Source organism: Quercus robur, chromosome 9 (assembly GCF_932294415.1).
Source record: "Quercus robur chromosome 9, dhQueRobu3.1, whole genome shotgun sequence".
NCBI lineage: Eukaryota > Viridiplantae > Streptophyta > Magnoliopsida > Fagales > Fagaceae > Quercus > Quercus robur.
Window position 1 is genome coordinate 35,828,552 of NC_065542.1, and position 17,536 is coordinate 35,846,087.

The 17,536-nt window shown below is 33.9% G+C and overlaps 1 protein-coding gene across 1 annotated transcript; it reads right to left on the reverse strand.

Moving 5' to 3' along the window:
- Positions 1-2,654: 2,654 nt before the first annotated feature.
- Positions 2,655-16,172, reverse strand: LOC126698275 (biotin--protein ligase 2-like). Its single transcript, XM_050395382.1, has 10 exons — positions 16,006-16,172; positions 15,631-15,886; positions 15,418-15,479; positions 13,696-13,844; positions 13,104-13,224; positions 12,794-12,949; positions 9,733-9,778; positions 6,476-6,542; positions 5,125-5,201; positions 2,655-3,134 (listed from the first exon to the last, which is right to left on the reverse strand). Exons 1-10 carry the CDS (start codon positions 16,118-16,120, stop codon positions 3,092-3,094), a joined length of 1,092 nt encoding a protein of 363 aa, XP_050251339.1. The 5' UTR covers positions 16,121-16,172; the 3' UTR covers positions 2,655-3,091.
- Between the last annotated feature and the right edge of the window lie 1,364 nt (positions 16,173-17,536).

A 17,536-nucleotide genomic window follows, 5' to 3' on the forward strand; every position in this document is an offset into this window, starting at 1 on the left:
AAGTAAAAATTAAAAAAAAAAAAATTCTAAGTAACTCTAACATTGATGGGCAAGTGGAGGTTAATTCAACAAGGAATGCAATTCTCTTTCTACCCATAAAAAGACATTTAGATTTTTCCATCTAATTGATGGAATTTACCGTTATAAGCAAAGATGGTCAAAAAGAAAAAACTATCCTATAGAGAATGTCTTTTGATCTAAGATGTGATCTTAAGAAAATTGCCACAATGGATTCGAGTAAGTTTTATAATTATTTAATTATGTTTTATGTACATGTGAAATTCATGGTTATTCTAAATCTTGGGATTGATGAAGCTGTTAATGTTCTAACAACATAAAAACATTTTTTACACATTTTGAGATTGTTTGGTCAAGTGATAGGAAAGCTCTTAAAACACCTATGAAAAAGAATGAGTTAATTCAATTTGAAGGAATGAAAAGGTAATGATAACAATGAAACAAGGAAGATATAACATTTTTTTTAAACTCTAAATTTTTTGTTTCTTTTATTTAAATGTCATTTTTATATTGATTTGGTGGTTATGATTTGGTTTTTAATGATTGAAACTTTAGAAAAATAGATGTTGTTAGTAGAAAATTTTCGATGGAGTTCCACCAAAGTCAAAGCACACATTTATTTCCCCCCCCCCCCCCCCCCCACCCCAACATTTTAAAGATTGGATTCATTTGCTTGTATGTTTCTCTTGCCATTTTTGGTTTAATATGAATTTCTTAGAATTAGATCTCTATCTCTCCATGTTTAATTTCAAATGAGCTAAGTTTTTGTGATGATGGGCAGGATTGAGTGATTTTTTATTATTATTATTATTTTGGAATCACAACTATGGCTATATATTATTATTTTTGAGGGTCACTCCCTTTTTCTAGACCTAATAGGTTGCTGCCATGTGTTCAAAATTACCACATGTCAACATCTTATTGGGTCCATTCAACCCATGTCTCTCTCATTATTTTATTTATTTTTTGGGTGATTGATAGTAAAACACAAGAAAAAGGAAGCTCTTGGGCCACATAATTGCAATTGTTTCAAGTACATTGTTCCAGGAAGCATGGCATGCAATGTGCTTGTGTAAAGATTTTTATTATATTTTGATTGTTTTAATTTTTTTTTTTTTTGAGAGAGATTATTTTAATTAATTAATTAATTTCTACTCTACTTTATTGGTAATTGGTCAAATATTAGAGAAGTAAAAAATGTACATCATACCTTCAAAGACTTTACCAACCAATGTCTAATAGAGTGATACCAAATTTATTTATTTATGTTTTGAGAGAAGCGGTGCCAAAAATTAACACTTCCAACTCTGCAATTGTTAAAAAATATAGTAGTTTTCTTAGCATGTGAATAGGAATGGGGGGCTGTTATTTTATCTATTTTTTGGGTCATTGATAGAAAAAAGAAAGAAAAAAAAAAAGAAAAGAAAAAGGAAGCTTCTGGGCCACGTAATTGCAATTTTTCTAGGACCTTGCGAATGTGAAAGGAATTTGTTAGATTTCAATTGTCCTCAACTTGAAGCATCTCTTTTCATCACCTTTCTCCAGGCCCCAGTTACCAACCCTCATTTGATTCCCTCTCTCTCTCTGCACCCCCTCCCACAACTCACACACTGAGACAACTTGGTCCACCATTCTTGCTTGCAAGTGATCCTCCAAATCAATCTCTGACTAATCTTCATTTCTTCCCATCATTCTACTCACAATGAAATTGTGTGATCTGCACATTTTAGAAAGGACCCTTTTTGAGTATTTCAGAAGGTTGTCTGTAACTAAATTGTTTCACCATCATAGCAGCATCAACCACTACCACCAGAACAAAACATATTTGATTCTATCCCCACAAGCCCCGAACATAACATCGAAATTATATTTTTACTCCACTTTTGATCAATAAAAGTGTCGTATCTATGAGCTAATGTTGTACAATCAAGTGCAAGTTGTGTGCCGAAAGCATTTTCAAAAAAGACGTCTAGTGCTCAAATTCTCCCTTCCTCCCCTAACTAAAGAACTATAAAAAAGAAAAGGCGCAAAACGTGTTGAATACTGGAACTTGATGTGTTTGGTGAATTCCCAGGACATAGAAATTGAAAACTATAAGATTTCATCAATGGCAGAGAGATAACTTACAAACTTCCACTCACTTACCCTTTTGCAGCCTTTTGAGAATGACATCAACCTCAATATGATTCCACATGACGAGACAATGTTCGAGACATGGACCCCTATATTGTCTAGCTACAACAATAGAAGGCTGTGCATATGGAGAGGTGGGGAAGTCGCTTTCTCTCCCAACAGATTACACATTCTCACAGACACAGACACAAGAAGTACCCCACATCCATAGGGCATATAGGGGTTTGTATGTTGGGACATACTAGTGCCAAGACACTCCAAATGTTCGTCAGCTCATCAGAAAAGGAATCTTTATATTTGCATGTTTTAATCATTCAACAGTGATAAAAATAATACAACTTCTGTTTGCAACATAATGACAAAACCCTAGAAACAAATTATTATGACGCCTAGGTCATAGATCTCAATCATAGTCAGCACAACAAAATTAGGCATCTATTTGAGTACCTCTTGAAATATAAGTATAACCTAATTGCTATAGCACCTAACCAATCATTGGACAATTTATTCAAAGAATTTCTTTCATAGCTGACAACAGAGACAAAAATTCCTACAAATGAATGATCATCTGAAATAACCATGACCCAACCACTTATCATATGACATCAAAACCGTATAAAACACTGTAAAATGGTTGTAATTTATGAAATTTGTCCTACCCATTGAGCTCTAACTTAAATGGCACTTCATCTCTTTATAAGAGTACGATAGATGTGAGGTTGTGGGTTCAAGAACTAGAAGGTGCATGTGTAACTTACCAAAATTATAATAAAAACTAAGTTGGACAAGGTCTCATAAAAAAAGAAAAGAAGACAGCACCAAAGTAATAAGTGAATTGAACAAGTGAGTAGACATAAAGAAAAGTAGGGACAATGATCATCATCGGTATGCACATGATGCAACGTGATAGTTGCCGCTGGTTAAAGGTGCATAGGAATCTTCAGTCAAGTTTTCTTCTAATCAGCCCTTTGAAGAAGTCCAAACTGCAGCCACAATGTAAAAAAATCATGATTACTTATATTTCTATCATAATTAGATTTTTATGTAACATACTTCTAGAACAATAACATCTCTAACATACTTTTTTTTTCAGTTCATGTTTTAATGGACTACTGTAATTTTAGCGCTTGATTGTTCTTTGTCCCTGATGTACACTTCCTGTATACTTGGTGACATTTTTTCTTTTTCTTTTTTTTTTTTTCTTCTCTTATTTAATATATCTTTCATTACTTATCCCCCAAAAACAAAAAAAAAAAGTCACATGTAATTCCAGTAATGTTTATATTTTAAACATGATATTAGAGGGAATAGAAGCACAATTTATTCGACATTCGTACACTTATTCGAAAAATGGCAAAAAGTGTATTAACAAGTTGTTAAAGGACTTACTCAACACCACGCTCAGAGGGCTTTTTGATGCAGCATAAATTCTCAAAGGGATTAAAAATCAACAAGAGCAGAAAAATTAATAATAAACCTAGAAATTAGTACTTACTCTTGATTGGAATCAGCACCTAAGGTCATCTGGAATCAACACCAAACTATTGAAGGTAAAACTTCAAACTGTACTATAATGGTGAACTCTAGGTTCTTTAAATAGAGTTCCAAACTAATTATCCTAGTAAGGTTGGGAAATGATTCTAACCAATGAAAGTAATTCTACTAACATAGGAAAAGGAATAAAATCCTAAACCAAGCAGGAAAAAACAAAAGGTTTAACCAATTACATAATGTAAATAAAAAAAATCCTACACATTAATTGAATATGCCTTAGACCGAACTGGTGGCAGCCTCCATTCACCAGGTCAGTGGTTATGCTATCTTCTTGCATCTACATCCATAGGTCTGCGTAATTGGGGACCTATATTTTGCTCCTGCAGCACCTTTCAGAAGAAGAAAGGTAGGATGTTTTGACTGTTTTGACACGGCTGCCTACATCTATGGACCTCCTTTTGATCCATTGTAGTGCAGCATTTGAGCTGTGGAGTTTTTACATTCAGGATGTTTGGGATTTAGTGGGTATTATTGGAGAAGGTTCTTGATTTATTATGTGGGTGGCAGTGTAGGGGACCTAATATTTGTAAATATTTTTTCAATTGTAATTCTTTAGCTACTTCGGGTATTTTTACACGAAGTAGTCTCATTTTAGTAAAATTATTATTAACTATAAAAAAAAAATTAAAAAAAAAGTTATACAACAATGGAAGGCTATGAGAGGCCAATAGCAAAATTTAAGATTTTTTTTTTTTGGGTAAGTAATATAAAAACTTATATTAAGAAAATAAAACAGCACAAGTACACAAGAAATGTACTAGAAGGGCATCATCAACAAGAGACCAAATTACAATGATCAAGCAAAACTGGAAGGGAAAGACAAGAAAAAGTCGGAGCAAAATTTAAGAATTAAGATCCCCAAAACATCTGTAGTACGTTAGTTAGGTTAGGCTCTATGAGAGTATTATGAGGACAAACTTTATGCATTGTGACATGAAAGGAACTATGATGAGCAAACACATTTAAGCCTTTTCATGCTTAAAATGGGATTCAAAAGGAATGGTTGCTTTAAGGAAGAAATGGTTTATTCTATCAAAAAAAGAAAAAAAGAAAAAGAAAAAGGAAGAAACAGTTTATGATAATTTTGACAGGGCATTGGTTTTAATTGAAAAGGAAACCTTTATGCATTTGGTCTCTTTTGCTGGGACACTACCCTGGTGTCTTCATAGTGTTTCTGTCTACCCAACTTAGAGGAGTCCACATTGTCAAACCATAACAGACCTCAGGCATGTTTGTTTATCACATTCTTTTATTGACAGTTAATGGTTTTCTTAGTGTAATTTGCAATTAACCATATAAGATAATATACCGTACTGACCTACATATACTTTGTAGCATATTTCCATAATTATGAAAAATCTCAACAACTTTTTACAATATTATTTTATCCAACATGAAAATACCATCTAAAAAATTTACCTATTGCCATCAGGATGAAGCTCATACATTTGATTGTCATCACCAATAGCTAGCAAATATCCTGAGGATGTCAAACCCTACAAAGATAGAATTAAATATAAAAAATACAATTTTCTAGGATCAGCAACTCATATGTCATACTCTGAACAATTGAACAATCCCCATTGAAATGAAATCGCACAAAGTTTGGCATTGATTATGCTTGAAAATTAGTGTTTCCAATGGAGATGCCTAGGGTTTGAATCCCCCCTCCCCGACTGTAACTATTGAATTATTAAAAAAAAAAAATTGATACTGCTATCTAATTTTTAGCCAGATCATTGGCACCCTCATTTACATCTCCATGTGTTCTTTAATAGGATATAGCTGAAGATCAAGGTTGTTAAAGTCAAGATCCTATATAGAATTATAGAAGGGTGTCCAAGATTGGATAAAAAAATTGTGTGATTTAACAAAATGAAAAATAACTATAAAAAGTACAGGCATACATTACGAAATTCTACAAGCAAAAGTATACAAGTTTGCAATGTAGCTCAAAAAGTAGAGTTTGCATTTACAGTAACTGAAAAGATCAAGATTTAAATCCTTGCATTCTGTTTAAAGTGTAATTAGCATTTTAAATTTGTTAAAATCCAAGCTAAAGTAATATGGAAAAAGAAACTTCTTAATAAAAATATCTATATTTTCCATAAGCACATACATCACAACTTACAGACAATATTGCAAGTCACACAAATTTTATATGTAATTAAATGTTTTTGTTAAAAAGCATTTTGCTGTATGTTGCATTCAGTCATTCTTTTATATTTTTTCTATTTTTGGCCTGGTGCCTGTATGTAATTTGATTGGCTGATTGTATAAATATCCCAATTTCCAACAGATTGTAGAATCAATAAAATCTAGAATTCCAATTTTACTAAACATCCCAATTTCCACAAAGTTATAGAATCGGTAAAACCTTAACTAAAAATCTAGGTTTTACTGATTTTACATTAGATCCAATTATGGTCTTACAAGTTCACAATTTTTAAAGCAATCTAGATTGTTTGATAGAGTTGGAATTGTGAAATTGTATAATTTATGATTTAAATCTAGATCTTAAGAACCATGCTAAAGATTCTGATCACTATTAGTAAATTGCAATGAATTGGATAAGTTTTTCACTTAAATCAAAATCTTAACCATGAAGTCCCAAGTATGAAGATGTTCCCCTAGCTATACAAAATAAGCAAGTGAATACATTTTTTTTTTTTTTTAATTTTTTTTTTTTTTAAGAAATACATAATTTCATCCATATACATTCATTCGGCAACTTATCTAGCAAGTAGGAAGCCTTTAAATTTCATCCTACCTGAATAGTTACTACATTTTCAACCATTTGGTCCTCGTTCTTTTCCTGTACAATTACTCTTTGCCCACTGCATGCACATAACAAAAGAGAAAAATCATGCGTTTGTAACTGAAACATTAAGGCAAATATACATGCACAATATTTTTTATTATTTTTTATCGGTAATAGATATTTTCATTAAAAAAAGTACATGTTCACGATGATGAATAGAGTACTAGGAACAAATACAAACAAATCAAACAAAAACACAAACAGATTGCACGAAATCAAAAACGGAAATACATTGTGTAAAACCCCAAATACGAGACCACTCAAAAAAAGTCCCAACTAGCAAAGACTTCAAAAAATCAGTAGATTTCTCAACATCCTCAAAATGCAGGTATTATGTTCCTTCCAAATCAACCACATCAAACAGGCTGGCACCATATTCTAGATCGAAGAATAGTATAACCCCAGAAAATTCTCCCATGCAAAAAGAAGAGAAACAGCCGTCCTTTGCATCACATCACCCACTGCAAACCAAACATCAAAAACACTTCACTCCATAAGGCGTGTGCAAACTTATAATGAATTAAAAGATGATCCACTGTTTCTTCATCGCAATGGCACAAGCAACACCAATTAACCAAAGACAGGTTTCTTTTTATAAGGTTGTCAATAGTAAGAATACCATCCCGAGTTGAGGTCCATAAAAAGAAAGACACTTTTCTAGGTACCATAATACTCCAAATACACTTCCAAGGGAAAGGAAAGGTAGGAGGAGTAGATAAGGAATTATAGAAAGAGTGCACATCAAAAACACCATTCGGGGTTGAATTCCAAAACAAACTATCAATTCCCTCACTCCTAGGCATTTTGGAATAAACATGCTCGTAAAAAGAAAACACTCTCTCCTCCTCCCAATCATCAGGAGCCTTGTGGAATTGAATATTCCGACTCCTACTACCACCATTTGATGAAATAGTAATCAACTCAAAAATCGAAGCTTCTTTTCCCATAGCACGAGAGAAAAGATTAGGGTAAAGATCCTTTAAGGGAATCTGCCCACACCAAAGATCATACCAGAATTGAATATGAAAACCCTCTCCCACCACATTGTAACACATGACCAAAGAAACTCTCAACACCTTTCCTAATATTCTTCCACATTCCACATCCCTGAGCACCTCTACTAACTCTAGTGCACCAACCTCCACTAGACATTCCATACTTGGTAGCTATTACTGGATGCCATAAATGATCGGTTTCACTTCCAAACCACCATATAACCATTTTCCAAGCAGGGCTTGATTAAACAAACCAATCCTCCGAATCCCCAAACCTTCATTCTCCATTGGCCAACACACCTTATTCCAAGCAACAAGTGGATATTTGAAAGCTTCCTCAGAACTCCCCCGTAGGAAATTTCTCTAGATCCTTCCTAATCTATCCACCACAACTTGAGGGATAGAAAACAAGGATAAGAAATAGGTGGGAAGGCTTGAAAGGTTACTTTTCAGTAAAGTTAATCTTCCCCTTTTGACAAATATAAACGTTTCCAACTAGAAAGCTTCTTCTCCATTTTTTCTATAATAGGATTCCAAATTGATGGATCCTTAAAATGAGCTCCAACAGGCATATCCAAGTACGTCATGGTTACGTCATGGTTAGCTTACCAACATTGCAACTTAAGACACTAGATAATGTATTCAAACTCCCTATCACCCCCATTGGAACAATCTCACTCTTACCAATATTAACTTTCAAGCCTGTGATAACCTTAAAGAAAATCATCACCATCCAAATATATAAGAGTTGTTCCCCGGTTGCATCACAAAAAATGATAGTGTCATCAACAAAAAGAAGATGAGAAATACACAAACCTCCTTGAGAATGGGAATTTGCTTGGAAACCCCTAAGAAAGCCTCCCTCTTCTGTTCTTTGTTCAACAACCTGCTCAAAACTTCCATCACCAACAGGAAGAGAAGAGGAGACAAGGAGTCCCCTTGGCGAAGGCCTCAAGTACTACCAAAAAATCCCACTGGAGAGCGCCATTAACAAGAACTAAAAAACGGACAGTAGAAACACAAAACTTCATCCACCTCCTCCACTTCTCTCCAAAACCCATCCTCCCCATGAGATAAAACAAGGCATCCCAATTCACATGATCATAAGTTTTCTCAATATCCAATTTGACAATCACACCTGGAATTCTACTCTTCATTCTACTATCCAAGCATTCATTAGCAATGTGAATGGAATCAAGAATTTGCCTCCCTCCAACAAAAGAATTCTGAGATAATATGTTATTTATAGTCAAATAAGACATTTGTAGTTCAATCCACGTCTACATCAAAAACCAATTGGTATCTCGGCCTAATAATAAAGAGCAATCATTATGGAGTAGACACCATAGATTTGAAATAATATATGTTATTCATAGTCCTTCAACAAACCCGATATTCTAAAGTGATGGAATGAGGGAATAATGAAGTTCAGATGGATGAATGGTGATAATTATAAACACACAAAAATAAAGGGAAAAGAAATCGTGACACTCTTAAGAAGATGGAGGTAGCACCAATAGGGGATATGATGAGAGAGAAAGCCAAAATGCTTCAGTCACGTGCATTCAAGACCAATTGTTGCATTCATAAGGATTAGTTAATGAGTAGCAAGGTTTACATTGAAGCAATAGTGAGGCCAATTCCAAGAAGGAAAAAAATGGGGGAGGGGAGGGGATTTTGGCTGTGGGAAAATATTGATCGCCTATGATTTCAACAATTAATAATACATCATAGGATGTAAAATTTGTAAATGAAATTCACTTTGCCATCCCAATAGTTGGTAAAGGGATTTTAACTTGAGTCAAGTCGACTGTCTCTATTAGCCCTTGATCTCTTTGACTTTAGTGTCACAGGAAGACAACAAAAAACGCCAGGAGGAGGGTTTAGTACTGAGTCAAGTTGGACAGCTGATGTAATTACTATTCTTTTATTTAACCTCTGAATTGTGAGTAAGGACAATTTTTTTTTTTTTATTACAAGAATAAAGTGAGGAGAAAGGAATAATTTGGACATGGGAGTAGACATTTTCTCTGCCTTACAGATGCATGGTCACACAATCCATAATGCTGAACCTTTAATTCTTTCACGAATAGCCACTAATGCATACAAGCAGAAGAATATGCATTATTTGCAAGAATATAACTGAAAACTTGTACAAAAAAGGCTGCCATTGTCAACCACTGAAAGACAGAATTAAGATTGACACGTCACCTGTGCAGCCATGTCTTATAATATAGCTCCTCAAGAGTCTGAAATCCTGCAAAATGCACAGAAGAATAATTTAATAATTTGGCATGATTCTACATATTATATCTAGTTTATTACATAAACTATGGCAGTCACTGAATGACACAGCATTTCATCAAACATACCTTTTTTAGGAAGCAATGATACAGACACAACACAGGAAACGGCACTACATGGGACACTAGCATTTTTTGAAAATGAGGACACAACATGTGGGTGATATGGCAATTAATAATTTAATTAAAAATAATTTTTAGGTATATTTTATATATTTTTAGGTATAATTTATGCTTATTTTAGGTTTTAAAAATATGTAACACATATAAAATATTTGAAAATATATCTAAAATCAAATTTAAAAAAAAAAACAATAATGGATAAAAATAATAAACAAACAAACCAAATGAGCTGAGCTTACATACAAATACTAACCCTGGTCATGCCCCCCAAATTTAATAATAAGGGATAATTATACTTTGCCCACCTATGATTTGCACCATTTTAATGTTGCTTACCTATGTTTTGAAAAAAGTCATTTTACCCACCCGAGGCTGCCTCCATTAAGCAGCCATTACCCACCTCATCATTTTCACCGTCAAAAACAAGAAAAACATAAAACAAACATAGAAATCAAGATATAAAAGTAAGCGTTTTATAAAAATTGTGGAAGTTTTTATACTTTGGCTAAGAACACGAAAAAAAACAAATATTACTTTTAGATCTTGATTTTTTTATGAAGTGATACCACTAGTCATAAGCTGAGCAACAAACCTTAAACTTGAAATCGTAGCAAATCCATTAAAAGTTAGGCGAAACTCCAAGAGATATGGGAAAAAAATAATAGAGCTGATGAGAAATCATAAACTAGTTAAAGGATTACCCATCCGAAGACACAACTAATTATCAACATCAGATAGTGGTGGATAGCTCGCACAACTAATTATCAACATCAGATGGTGGTGGATTTGTATCCGAACCTTGAATTAGCATTCTCAAATTAGAAGCTTGTGCTAAGGCCGGTCAAACCAGAACTTCTGCAGAGCAAGTTTGTTTAACCTCTTGGAGTGGCCATCAACGTGTACCTCTTTTGAGCAAAACACATGGCAGAGAAGAATGCAGTGGACAGGGAGATTTGATCCGACTGTTTAACCTCTTTGCAGATTTGTTTCTTCTAATTGTTCCCCCAAATATCCGATCTGATTGCTAGGATTTGGAATGAAGATTCATATATTTTCAAAAGAGCTAAAGAGAGAGATGATGGAATAGCATAGATGCAAAGTGTGAAGGACCAAAGGGAGAAGCAATCTTGGAGTCCCCCATCGCCTGGGGAAGCACATGGAGATGTGCTTATAAGGAGTGATCTCCCTTCAATGTTTAGAGGCCTTTTCCTCCCACTGCTGTGTGCTCTAGGGGATTGGCTAGACACAGTTTGTGCTGTGTTGGCCTCTCTGTAATGGTCATTTTTGTGGAGGTAGCTAAGCATCTCGGTGGTTGATTTGGTTGGCAGTGTGGATGAAGGTTGGTGGTGGAGATTGGGGATTAGGGGTCTTTTGGCCTAGTTTGAGGAGAGAGGCATAAAAGAGGATCAAAAGGACATATTTACCCCTTTTTTAATGGTGATCAGTAACGAAGGTTAACGGAGGCGACTTTGGGTGGACAAAGTGACACTTTTCAAAACACTGCAATGTTAAAGTGACCCAAATCATAGGGGGTAAAGTGTAATTAGCCTAATAATTTTTTTTTTTGATAAGTAAAGATAACTAGTCGTTATTAAAATAATAATAATAATAAAACTAACACTTAACCAAACCAAAACAAACAACTCAAATAGTTCCACTACCAACCGGGAGCCATCATTTTTTTAGAGAGAGAGAGAGAGAGAGAGAGAGTAAAAAAAAATCAGTGGGTGGTGTGATCTCCAATATCAATGGGTGGCGATGGATGAACTAGCATTGCCGGCCACTGATCTGGCACTTCCTGGCAGCTGTGAGTCACGAGAGAGAGAGAGAGAGAAAGAGAAAGAGAACTCAACTCTAGGGCTTGAAGACTGAAGAGTATAAGGGCGAAAACACTAGATAAGCAATGGAGATTGTGCCATGTGTAAGCAGATCTATCTTTTTATTTTTTATTTTTTGCATGCCCGTGTTGCGATCGTGTCCGGGCCATGTCCTATCCGAGCCACATAATTTTTTTATTTCTTCACTGACATGGATGGGACATGCAGGCAGCCTTGTCGGTGACTTTCCCATGTCCGACACTGACCCAGTGCCCATTATGGCGTGTCTGTGCTTCACATATAACTCACATACTCATGCAGGATTGAACGATTACCTCACTGTCAACCCTCTCTATTAGGGTAGTATTAAAGGCTAGCTTATTAAGCACTGCTAAAAGCATAACAAAATCTTTTCTTATTGTCAAACTAACAAAACCCTGATGCACAACAAGTACTTGCCCAAAAATTGGTAGATTGGTGTCATCATCAACAAATCATGAAAAAGGTTTCAAAATCACATGAAAAACATATTAGGCTTTTGCGCAGTGACATACCAGTAGCTTACTGAAGCTAAATCCAACTGATCATATATGAAAAGTGGGTGACAGCAATGTATATTCACCAATATAAAAGATTTGTTTGGAAACAGTATTCTTAGTCCAGTGTTCTCTATTTCTAAAATATTCATGTAATGGATTTGATGTGTTTTTATAGGTTTCAGTAGATATTGAGGCAAAAAAGTGCATTCCAATTCCAAACTCCCCTTTTCATTTAACTGGTTGATGATCTGTACCTATAATTCACGTTTTATCCTTTCTCTATAAATTAAGTTGACTTGCTAAAAGTAAATGGGAATTCTTATAGCCTGAGAGATATGAAAGTCAAAGAAAGCAGCAAAGTGCATAGTTAAGCTGACATTTAACAGAAAAGATCAAATTCAACATGACAAAGGAAACGTCAAATTGATCATTGCAAGGTCATACTATTTAGAATGAAAATGGTATAAAAATGATTAGATCATAGATTTACCTTGATTTATGAAAAGATCATTAAATTTCTCAAATTTTTCAAAGAAGGCCGCAAGTATTTCTTCTCTACTTAATTGGTAAGCCACAACAGAAAGTTCTTTGAGAACTGCATTCAAGCATGTTGTTGGTTTCTCATTATCAACATTCAAACCTATACCTGCAAGAACATGGAATGATTTAATATATAGATCATGCAAAACATTTAATATGCCATTATTTTAGCTTTGAAAGAAAACAGCTCATTCAGTTACATAACAGAAGCATGGTTGGCTGCAATACATTCATATTTAGCCCAAGGACAATTCCATTACCGGCACTGACATTGAACTTCTTCGATCTATATGTTGAGGTGCACAAAATGCCTCCAACTTTAAGGCCATTTAAGTAAAGATCATTTGGCCACTTTATCTTAACATCAATACATGGTAAGCCCTGAAGAGAACAATGCAACCAAAAATTAGCATATCCCATGTACCCTTCCACGCCGCTCATTGCTCAGTTTGCTAGATTGCAATCATGGCTGCTGTGCATAGTCCAACTGAGCCAAAGATAAAAAAATATAGACGGTCTGAACTATTGCATACGTCAAAAAGTTGACAACATCAATGATCACTCTTATGTATACTACAATCTGTATATCATGTAAGAAAGTAAGAGTGAAATTAATCTTTAACTCTGTGACACTTCAAACGCCAAATCAAGTCAATCTAAAAGTCCTTAAATTTAAGGCTTCCAATTTTATTAAGTTTTCTCCAATGCTAATTTTTTTTTTTTTTTTTTAATTCATAATATTTACCAGATCCATACTAGAGATGACAATAATCAGAAGAATAAATGCTCAGCTTAATTCAATTGGAAAAATGGTCAGTGTAACAACACAATATACACAAACTGGCAACTCACATTTTTGTCACAAACATCCTTTATTGCCTCAGTAATAGCAAGAGACACGACGTATTGCACCAGAGGCACAACTCGCCCATCCTCCATTTGCGTTGTAAAAGAAAACATAAGGCAACCCATTGGAGATTCCCACACATTCTTTGAACGACCTGCAAAATTCCTTATCATAAGTAATTATAAAACATAACGGCAATATTACATTTAGTCCTTAAAGTTTCCACAATTTTCCAGAATCGTCCCTAGAGTTTCAGAGGTTGCAGTTTAATCCTCAAATAATTTAAAATGATCCAATTTGGTCCGTATGCTAATTTGAATGGTGTGTATCATTTGATTGGGCACATTTACAAAAAATAAAGAAGTAATAAAAAAGAAGTACAGGTGGCTTAAAAATTACATGTGAGAGTCCAATGGATTAAAAGTGGCTTGTAGCTACCATGAAGGTTTACTATTGCCACATTAATGTTGGCAAAAATTGATGCTATCCATGTGGCAGTTTTATTCCACTTGGACACTTGGGACTGCTCGCATATACTTTTTAAGCCACCTTGAAGCCAGCTCAACCATTATGCTATTTACCCAAGTGAAAGGAGACACCATAATTTTGGTCCTATAATAGATCTATCAAAAAACATTTGGACCTATTATGATACCATACTTAAAGTAACTTAAAGTAGAATATATATGATATGCATTGACTTCTTTTGTTTGGAAAAGTGGTCAATGTCACTAAAAATGAAAGCTTTTTTTTTTTTTTTTTTCACTCTCTCTCTGGAAGTATCTCTTGACAACCACTCTTTTTCTCTTTTACCCCTAAACTAAATGAAAGCTTTTTTTTTTTTTTTTTTTCACTCTCTCTCTCTCTGGAAGTATCTCTTGACAACAACTCTTTTTCTCTTTTACCCCTAAACTAATTCTCATGAGCATTATTTAAGGTAACCAATTTGAGCTACCCTTTTCTCTTCCCTCTTCCCTCTCCCCTTTTCTTTCTTTTCTCTCCGCTAGTTTTTTCCAAACACCGTGTAAATTGTAAGGAATCAAGGATAAGCTACCTAGATAATTATTAGGGTAAAATACAAAATACCACCCTTGAGGTTTGGGCTAATAAAAGATATAACAAAGATTTTTAAAAAATATCCAATTTTCTCCCTAAGCACAAAAAACACTTTAACACCATTTTGAAAGTTCCTGCTCCTCTATAAGTCCTCTACTTACTTCCAACACCTTGTCTTGATTGCACAGGTCTCACAGTGACTGCATTATGGCAATTAATGTGTGAGGGAAGTCTGTATAGCCCATGGCAGATAAGCAGCAACCAAGGATGGAAAATGAAGCAGGAGGAGAAAGGGAATTTTCAAACGGTGTTAAGTGATATTTGTGACTAGGGAGTAAATTGGTTAATTTTGAAAAGTTTTGGTAGTATCAAACACCAGCCCAAGTCTTAGAGGTAGCTTTTGTATTTTACCTTATTATTATTATTATTGTTTTGTTATAAATTAGCTGATCAGATCACACCTTATGATTCATTCATGATAGCATACAGAGCAATTGGGATCATCTTACATTCTTTAATGACCAAATCACCATTTTTCAAATTTAAGGAGTGAAATTAGAATATTGGGCAAACTTTAAGAAATAAATGTGGTGTTTGCTCAATAATAATAATAATTTCCAAATTGTAAGCAAGCAACAAGCACAAAAAGTTAATCAAGTAGTGTTTCACACCTCGTCCTTTAAACTGAACATCGGCAACACAAACCGTACCAAGTGGAAGCTCACCAAAATTGCTGATGAAACCAAAAAACGCACAATTACTAACCCAAAATTATAAATCAAAAGAAATTTCCAACATAGCGGAAAATAAAAGTTTAGCGAAAATATTTCCGTCCCTAAACTAAAATTTATATACGAAAAAAAGATAGTTTATAAGAAACTTACTGAGAAACGACGTCGTGCGTGGAAGGCAACCTCGGAGACCAAATGAGAAACCTACCAAACTGACTGGTTGAAAGAGAAGCCATGTAGGAATCGATGCGAAAAGAGTTTTCTTCGAGCTCCGATTTCAAAAGAACAGAAACTTCGCTATCACCTGGGAGCTTCAGAGTCTTATTGCTCTTTAGAGAGACTGCGATTTCATTCTCAGCCGTCGATTTTCCACATAAAACCAGGGTAGAAGATGAATTGGAATCCATAGCTGCACATCAACAACAACAACAACAACAAAAGAAAAATAAAAACAAACAATTCTAAGTAAAAGTAGTATGGTTTTTTTTCTCAGTGACCAAACAGGGAGTTTTGATAAATCATTGAAACCTGAAAGAGGAGAGAAAGAGAGTTTGTATGGGAAAGTGAGCTTGCGCGGAGAGAGAATCAGAGAGTGGATGGAGTTTCTTAGAGTGAGAAATCGCAGTGAGTCCTTCAAGGACATGTAAGTAAAAAAAATAGGAGACAAGCAGTTTGGTATATGCTTTTAAAAAACTAAAAATTGTTGTTTAAAAATATTTTGAAAATACGTTTAGATAAAAAAATATATCAAAATATGTATAATGTTGTTTAAAAATTGAAAATTGTTGTTTGAAAATACAAACCAAACATCCCTGAACCTCGTAGTTGTATCATATGTTTCACCAATTTTTTTTTATTTTTACAAGATAGAATTTATCTTATAGGCTAATATATATATATATATATATATATGTGGGAAACTCCTTCTTTAATACTTAAAATTTGGCTGTTATAATTTGACTCTACAGGGTTGACTTAACAACTTTTGGGGTCTTAGGCGAAAATTTTAAATGCGACCTTTTTATAATTAAATATTAATCAAATAAAATATAAATTGAATTTTTTTATTTAAAATATATTTTTCTTGCTTTTTGAGATGCAAAATTACTAATTAAGTTTTTGTAATTAAGTTCCTCTAACATTTCTTTTTCAATTGATAATATAGCTAATCCGCTTAATCTTTCTTGTGACATAATTTATAATTAAAAATGATAATTTAACTAAAAATAAAATTAAAGTATAGAACAATAGAACCTGATTATTGAAATTTTTCTAAAACCGTGACCACTTTAAAATTTAAACTTGCACAAATAAAAATTAATTTAATACATACTTTAATAAATTAGTGTCACTATAACACAAATGAGTTGATATGATACACATCATTATTAATTAATATAATAATTTATAATAATAAATAAAGTGTTAGATTAAAAAAAAAAAAAAGTGAGAAACCGTTGGACCAAACCATGTAAGTTATAACTGTGGTTTGTGGGCTGTACTCCTAAAAAATAAAAAATAAAAAGTGAGAACCATCCAGCTATACTCCACTACATCCTATATTCCTATGGCTAAGTTTTAAAGAAAAAACGTGTCCTATCATAGAGAATACCACTATGGAAAGAAAAGAGAGTTTAGTACTAGTTTAGTAAAGTTTTTAGTACTTTGTGTTTGTTTTGTCCTATCAGAGTATTAGACTATCAGTGATTCATGGTCCAAAGAGGGGCAGAATTAGAAAAGCCATCATTAGCAAAAAAACGTGTCCCATGACTCCCATCCCATCAAACAATTGTGCAATGCAATGAAAGTGGGAAACAAACTAAAAATATATATAATTTTAGTTAAAGAAATAGAAGACTCTGAGTTTTTATTTTCGAAAAGACAAAGAGGAAGAGGGGAAGAACTGAAGAAGAAGAATACCTCTTGTGGTCAACTGGTAGACTGGTATGATGCTAGAATCAACAAAGAAAAATTTTAAGCCAGACTGACTAACTGAGTTGATGGAAAAAAATCAAGAATCAAGATGAAAATGAAGAAAAGAAAGGTAAGACGGTGGAGA